This window comes from Varanus komodoensis, unplaced genomic scaffold (genome assembly GCF_004798865.1).
Source record: "Varanus komodoensis strain SLA01 unplaced genomic scaffold, ASM479886v1 scaffold79, whole genome shotgun sequence".
Classification (NCBI taxonomy): domain Eukaryota; kingdom Metazoa; phylum Chordata; class Lepidosauria; order Squamata; family Varanidae; genus Varanus; species Varanus komodoensis.
The window spans coordinates 121494-129450 of NW_025336467.1; the positions used below are offsets into that span (position 1 = coordinate 121494).

At 49.2% G+C, this 7957-nt stretch overlaps 1 protein-coding gene across 2 annotated transcripts; it reads right to left on the reverse strand.

Annotated features, from left to right (window-relative positions):
* Positions 1-242: 242 nt before the first annotated feature.
* S1PR4 (sphingosine-1-phosphate receptor 4) lies at positions 243-7750 on the reverse strand. 2 transcript variants are annotated; one of them, XM_044453526.1, is made up of 2 exons: positions 7692-7750; positions 243-4136 (listed from the first exon to the last, which is right to left on the reverse strand). In XM_044453526.1, exon 2 carries the CDS (start codon positions 3753-3755, stop codon positions 2496-2498), a length of 1260 nt encoding a protein of 419 aa, XP_044309461.1. In that variant the 5' UTR covers positions 3756-4136; positions 7692-7750; the 3' UTR covers positions 243-2495. The 2 variants fall into 2 exon arrangements, with proteins under 2 accessions (XP_044309461.1, XP_044309460.1); XM_044453525.1 differs by lacking the exon at positions 7692-7750 and adding an exon at positions 4357-4375.
* Between the last annotated feature and the right edge of the window lie 207 nt (positions 7751-7957).

Here is a 7957-nt window from a genome sequence, read left to right on the forward strand (position 1 = left end):
GGCCAGGAAGGCCACCGAGTCCAACCCCCTGGATCATGGGATCATGGAACTGCGGGGTTGGAAGGGGCCAGGAAGGCCACCGGGACCAACCCCCAGGATCATAGGATCATTGACCCACCAGGAGTGCCCAAAGAGGAATTGCACCAAGAGGCAGAAAGAGAAAAGGTGTGATTGAAAGCACAGCACGTACTCGACCTGGACTCTTTCCTCCTTCCTTTTGGTCATCACACTCAAGACAATGCTTTGAAAGGCAAATCTTTTTATTGAAAATGAATACATTACAAAATAGTGCAGATGCTAAATAGCCTTCTGCCAAAGTTGAGGAAGTAGCCTCTGCCCCTGTCAAAATTTGAATGCCAACTGGAAACTGCCCCTCTTTCCCTTCCAACTCCACCCTCGAGGCCCTTGCTACTTGAGGGCAAGATGGTGGGAACAGTGGAGATCCCCTCACTGGGCAGATTTCGAATCACCTCACTGGGTCAAGGTCTGTGTCCTGCCAGGCTCCACCTGCCATGCCAAACACCCTTCCACCCCTTCCAGAGCAGATCTGTTTTGTACACTCTGCCTGGGAAACTTGAAAGCCCAAAGTCCTCCCCCGCCCCTTCCTCAGAATCAAATTAATCTATTGGAACAGTCTAGAAGGAGGGAGAGATGAACCAGCTCTCTATAGTACTCATCTCTGGCTCATTTGCACCAGGTGATAGCTCCTTTATGTGATTGAGTAAAATGTGATTTTTCAATGGCGGAGGTGGGGGGAAATCACATTTTAATAATGCACAATAATGATGCTTCTTTTCTGAGGCTTTTGCTATTTTTTCCAATCATGGAAACCTATCACACCCATAACCTAACATGTACGTGTGAGCTAGAGAGTCGGACTTTTCTGCATTCTCTTGATCTCCTGAAAAGATGGCATTAGTACAAATGTGATGGATGCCAATTTTACCAATGCACTTTTCCCCCAATATTCCCAAAGAAAAAGCAATTTCTTGTGTTTTGAAATTGAGGTGGAGAGAGTTCAGAACATGAAGCCGATAACGAGACCAAGAATGCACGTATTTCCTACAAGCGGGAATCTCCTCAAAGTCCTGAAATGTAGGAATGTTCTTCCTTCATGGTCCCACCGTCTCCCAGGATGCTCTGCTCCTTTTCCTCTATAAAGGCTTCCTCTCCTCTCCCCATACAAACGCTCAGCATCCCACAGTCACGAACTATGCCTGGTCATCATTGGGTATGTGGCAATTTCCCCTGTAGGTTTTTAGGGTTTCCTAAAGGCTTTTTCCATTTTTGTTAGTCTCTCTCATTCCTCTGTGGTCTGATTTCTGCTATTTAGCTGTTAGCACTGGAAACCTCAGTTGGATCTCAAAGGGTGTTCTTTTTATAATGGGTGTGTGTATAATCATCACGGAGCCAAACTTTTGTTTCAGCTTTTCCCAAGCAGCAACAAGGAAGAAGTTTCCACTCCGAGTTGTACAATACCCCAGTAATTTTATTTCCAGAAAACTCACAAGGCAGAGGTGTGTGAACATCTTAACATCTTAAAGTGAGAATGCAAACATATTTCCAAAAGGCAGAGCGGGGTGGGAGGTTACTTATCCAGCTTGGGTTAGTAATATTGTCATCCTGTGCATATCTATCCAGTAACTGTCAGATATGTGCGCAGGATTTCAGCTGCATGGATTAAAAGCATGCAATCCTAGAGGCCAATAGACAAAAAAATTCTACAATTCCCAGCATCCCCTGCTGTTTACATATCTGTGCAGTAACAATGGGGGTTGGTGCTTGGATCTGCTGAGGTTTCCCGGTGGCTTGACAGAGAAAGCAACCTGGTTTATCATCAAAGTCCTTGCAGAGTTAGCATGTGGTAGCTGCTTGAAGGGTTAGGATGCTCAGAGAGCTCCAGGAGGCACTGGGAAGGTTTCCCCGGTCCTGTTCTGCTTTGCTACAACAAAGTGAAACTTTGCAGCCACTTCGTGTTCCTGATTCAGTTTCTGTCACGCCTTCCCTCTTGACTCTTTCTGTTCCTGATTTTGCCTTCTGGGTCTCACCACGAGCCCGATCTTTGCCCGAGGAATCCATCGCTTTCCTTCCACCTGCATCACCCAGGCTCCAGTTAAGGGCTCCCGAGCTAGAATGAGCCTGAAGGCAAGGCCAAAGAGCCAAGCAGAACTGAGGGGGCCATGCAGGATAAGGGAAAAGCCAGAAGTCAGGAATGGCAAATGACCACAGAGTCAGCTTATGCTACAAAACTGTGTTGCTTGAACAAGGCTTGACAGCAGCTGGAAGCTCTTTAAACATCTGTCTCTCCAGGAGGGTCCAAATGGCCACCCACTTAGGCGTTCAGCCCAGGGCCCCTGACCGATTGAGCGGTCTGCCTCATGGAGGAGCTCCTGACAAGCCCCCGAGGGGGAAAAGCCACAGTTCCAGTGCGGGGAAAGGTGCAGTGCGGCAGCACATCCAAGTCTCGAGGCCCATGCTGAAGAAGGGGCTCAGCCCTAGTCCAGGATATGTGATGCTGACGTGTGATCTGACAAGAAGGTGCTCATCATGCTGGAATTGCTGGAGAGAGGCTCCCTGGCTCTCTTGCTCGGCCCTGCCACACTGCGGATGCTCTCGCGCAGCTTCAAGGAGCTCTCCGTGCCGGTGGAATTGCTGGAGATCACCTCGCCCATGGCCAGGCAGCTTTTGGGACCATGCCACCCTGCTCGGATGCAGCAGCAGCAGAGAAGTTCCGCCACGGCTCTCCTCACCTCTGTGCTTCTCAAGGAGTAGATGATGGGGTTGATGAATGAGTTGATGACAGCCAAAGTCAAGAACCAGCCAAACATTTTGTGCAGTTCCCCCATCTTGTTGGCCCAAAAAATGTCCATCACCAGGAGGATGAAGAGCGGGATCCAGCAGATCAGGAAAGCGAACAAGATCAGCAAAACCATGTGGAGCAGACGGATGGACTTCTGGTGGCTGCTGCGGGAGAAGGCCTGCTTGGCACTCTGCTGCACCCGGATGAAGATGGATGCGTACAGACTCACCACGCCCACCAGGATGATGCTGAACATGGCCACGGAGAAGAGGATGTACTTCTTGGAGTACAGCGGCAGCAGGGTGGAGCAGCTGGACACCTCGCAAAGACAGTTCCAGCCGAGCAGCGGGAGAAGGCTGATCAGGATGGCCAAGCCCCAGCAGAAGAGAATGAGCCCCCTCAGCCGAATGGTCTTGCTCCTCTCGTTCTCGGCGATGGGCCTCACCATGGCGCTGTAGCGTTCGATGGCCGTCACCAGGAGGCTGAAGGTGGAGGCCGCCAAGGCCACAAAGAGGACCCCTTCACGGAGGAACCACATGTTGACCGACAACTGGAAGGTTCGACTCCCTGACAAGCAGAGGTTGATCAGGTAGGCAATGCCAGCCAGCAGGTCGCTGAGAGTGATGCTGGCGAGGCACGAGTAGACCCATCGACGGGCTCGCACCTTGCGGATGATGGCCGACAGTACCACAAAGTTCTCTAGAATGATGAGGCAGCTGGCGGCAATCACAACCATCTTGAGAGCGTCCATCTTGTTCTCCTCAGGACGCCTGTCGTTCATCCGGCCTGTGAGGTTGTAATGGTATAAGATGATGTTGAAGCTGTCCCCGGGGTGGTGCTGGGAACAGAGTTCTTGGCCATGGACCTGGGCGTGTCGGGGCCCTTCGTGGGTGATGGAGAACTCCGTAGAAGGAGACCAAGTGGTGGAGAAGTTCTGGAATTCTGTGTTGCTCATTTTACTGGAGAAGAACTGACCTTGGACCTATTATTGGAAGGACGATGTGTTTGAGGAGCAGCACTAATCAAAGCAGAAGTTGTCTCCAACTTGGGGATGGAAGAAAGAGGGTGTTCACAATGTTGGACAACAGTGCGCATGGAAACCAAAGTCAGATGTCTCTCACAGAGCAAGCAACAGCACTTGAATGTTGCCTGAGGTTCGAACATGAAATGGAGGTGCATCCAAGGTCACTGAGTGGAGAAGTAGACGCTGAAGAAAGGGTTGTGTGCTGGGTTGTGTGTTGTCCCCGCAGTGGTGGCAAAGGCGCCCACAGACTGGTCTATGGACCACAGTCAACCAAAGGAATCCTATAGCCCGAGATCAGCAGCACTGAAGTATCTGCAGAGCAGAGAGATGAAAGAGAAGTCAGGAGAAGACTGGGCACATGCTAGAAAAACCTCAGAGGCCATCATTTCCTGTTTTTGAGGGATATTTCCTGTGGTTTTTTCTCTCCTTAGCGGTATCAGCTCTAGCCTTCCCAGATGCGGTTTTGAGGGGCTTAGTTTGAGTGAGAGGAACATCATTTCAAGGCAAAACGCAATCCATTTACGGCTCTTACATTTCAATCAGGGCATGACACTGACTTTGCGAAATTTCTCGTTTCTCGGTGGTGTGCTTGCAGCTTGCTCAAGCGAGAGTTTCACTTTAAAATCATGAACATCCGAAAGACCACAGGAGAAGAGAGGCCAACAATCTTTCATCCCCAATACCTTTGGAGAATTGATGCTTTTTAAATCATTTTAAAAAAAGAAATGCATCAGATCATAAGGATGCTTTGGCATGCTCCAAGCATATACCCTCAAAGGAGAATGCTAATTAGTTGCTCCAACAGTGTCCCTGTAAGGCAGAACCCTATGCTGATTTAGTCAGAGAAAAAGGAGTACAACTCCCAGCTGGATGGGGATGCTGGGACTTGCAGCCCTTTTTTTATATCTAAGCATGGATCTGCTTGCACCCCTAATGCACCCCTAAACTCTGAATCTCTTGGAAAACGGCTCAACTATAAATTCAAACCTTATTTTCTGATCTGGGGTGTTCTAAGTTGAGGTGCACAGAAGGCAGACCAAGCTATTTTGAGTGAAATCTGTGAAAAGCGTTGATTCTTAATTTTCTGGCAACAGCAATAACAGAAAAGATAATTCCTCTCCTTGCGGAAAGGAAAATCTAAGCTGCGAAATGGGCACAACCAGAGCAGTTGTGGCCAAGTGCTCTAAACAGCCTGCCCAGAATGTGTATTTCCATCGAAAGACCTAAACTGGTATTTTATCTTCTGCTGCAGCCACCCCATCATTTATTTATTTTTTATTTATTTATGGGTTAGACTTATATCCTGTCTTTTCCTTTTTGGAAGGACTCTTAAGCGACTTAGATCATTCTTCCTCTCCTGCTCTCAATCATTGCCCCACAACAACCCTTTGAGGGAGGCTCAGCTGAGAGTCTGGGACTGGCCCAAAGACACCCGGTCCCAGGCTGAGCCAGGACTTGAACCCGGATCACCCGAGTCCCAGACCTACGCTCTTAACCACTACACCACAGTGGCTTTTTGAGAACTGTGTGTGGGTTGTTGCTGAAACTTTGCTATTGTGCGGTCTGAGTCCAACTGCATTAATGAGCCATGGTTTGTTAACCACACCAGCCCATGAAGACGCGTTATGTGTTGCTGTTGGATTGCAAGTTGTGAGTTGTTCCCCACAGTTTGTTAGGTGGATTCAGACAATAAGATGACCCACATTTCTGCTCCAAGCGCATTCCTCCCTTTCATCAGTGAACTGAATGACAAGGGGAACAAGCGCGCAGCAGCTCTGAATGATTAACCAGCAAATCTGGCTCAAAAACAGAGCCCATGATATGAGAAGCAATATGAAAAGCCCTGTTCAAGGTTCTTGTAGTCCTTTCTGCCTCTGGGTAGCCCCCCCACAGCTTGCAGCAGCCTTTCCCAACTTGCTGACCATCAGCTGGGTTGGACTACAACTCCCCATACTGACTAGGGCATGATGGGAGACTGTAGTCTGACCCATCTGGAGGGCACCAGGTTGGAGAAGGCTGGCCTGTATCTTTTCAAGCAACTCTCATACAGTGGTAGACTGCATCTGGATGTGGAGGTTCTGGTGAAACTAGCAGCCGTTCAGATCGCTATGAGAGATTTGTTAACAGCTACTTATAATTGTGCATCCTACCCTGGGCTTGTAAAGTCTGCTTTTTCGTTTACTGAAACCCCGAGATCAGCCAGGTGTAACCCCCCCCCCCACCCAAGTGGGCAGAAAGGAAGGAACAAGGTGTGCCAAACGTGCACACAGCAGAAAGACTTCTGGGGCAAAAATCTGCAGCCCCATGCTCAGCTGCCTGGTGCAGCCCGTTCTTGTAGGCTAGGCTGCGACTTACTCTCTGCCCACGCCAGACTCCATTATGGAGTGCGTGCCTAGGAAACACACACATGTGTATGCACACAAGTCCCACCAGCCTGGCTGCCCACCTCGGAGACAGAGAATTAGGCAAGGTCTCCGTGGGGCAATGCTGCAGTCAGCCATGAGGCTCTTTGGTTGGCTGTGGGGTGGTAACTCCATCTCTGCCTGGCCTGCATCGCAAGGTTGTTGTGGGAGTGGAGTGGCAGGAAGCCCCTGTCTATGCCTCCCCAAGCAGCTTGCAGGGGGTGCAGTGCACACAGCTTCAGCTCCACAGCCACTAGTGTTGTCCCGATATACACGCGCATAGTTGGTCAAAGGTTTTGCAACGGGGATGCCCTCGTAGGTGGGGGAATACCCGGGGAAAGCATTGCTGTGGGCTCTTGAAAGGGAATGTGGGAATTTAAAAAAAGGCATCATGAAAAAGAGAAGATCTCTTTCTGAGGTCAGTGGGAGAAGTCAGGAAACAGCTTGCCCTAAATCAGCTTTTTGGAAATATTGGACTACAGTTCCCATCAGCTCCCAGCTGTGCAGCTTGCAGTGACAGGCACTGCAGTCTGGCACAGAGGTGTTTGAGGAAGTCTGCTCTAAAGAGGAGAAAGAAGAGCATCTAGCCCAGCTATACTGTTGGTGGATGTGGGAGTTGTAGCTGATGGGAGTTGTAGTCCAGCACAAGACAATTGCGGAAGGTTATCCTAAGACAGGTGTCAGGGTGAGGAGGAGGAAATTTGCAGAATAGAAGTTGGATTAAATTTGGATCAAAAGAGCTTGGAGATTAGAGCAATCAATGAGCAGCGGTTCATTCCAGCAGCATCTGCATCATTCTGGGATCTGTAGAAAAAGAGGAGACTTTTCCTAAGAGCCGCTGCCTTTCTGGAGGGACCAGCCTTCCCCATCCTACCTTCCTCCAGACAGGATGGACTTCAAGCCACTAGAAGAATGGGAGTTGCAAAGCACCTGGATGGGGAAGGCTGGGATATTCACATGTGCCTATTTGAGACCATCTTCTGTTCAGATTCATGAGGACTGCAGGCATGTTTTGTCTTCCATGGAAGAAAGTTTTGCAACACAGTACAAGCTCAAGTCCTTGACTGCAAGGTCGAGCAAAAGACCCCCTCCTTGCCTTGAAGAATGTTCTTGCCCGATGTTCTGAGTCATTGCAGAACTTTGGTAAGTGGCAGGAGGGGAGCTTTAAAATTGGATTTATTGTATTTGAAAACCTGGGTTCTTTGTATTGTTAATTGCCTGGCCCTGTTTGCAGATTTTTTCAGGGACTGGAGTGGATAGGCTTCCAGATGAGCAATAGGAAAGGAACTCTTTGGTCCTGGAACTGTTTCTTTAGAAATAGCACTAGTGCAAAAGAGAGGAGGGAGAAGAACAGGAGTGGTGGAGGAAGCAAGAGAGTTTGCAAGATCACACAGTGAAGGAGAGATGCAAAAGCAAACTTGGATAGAAAAGGTTTGTTGCATGGGGGCCACTCACTCAGACTCACCTCCTTCAAAGGACTCTGCACCTGGTTCTTGACGTTCCAAAACTGCCCCTTGCACTGTGGGGTTGGTGCTTGGTGTGGGTGTTTTTCAAACACTTAAATGTTTTCCTACCTAGCAAATAACAAGAGGATGTTGCTACACCCAGAACTGAGAAACTAAGAAACCACAATTGGCTGTTAGGATGGACCCCACCCAAGCTGTCTGTACAAGAAACGCTAGCAAAAGACAAACACAATTACCTACATGCTCTACTGGCTTCCTTTGCCTC

Bases quoted from the DNA above. Each gene is read 5' to 3' on its own strand.
- S1PR4 (XM_044453526.1), bottom strand. From the start codon at position 3,755: ATGAGCAACACAGAATTCCAGAACTTCTCCACCACTTGGTCTCCTTCT.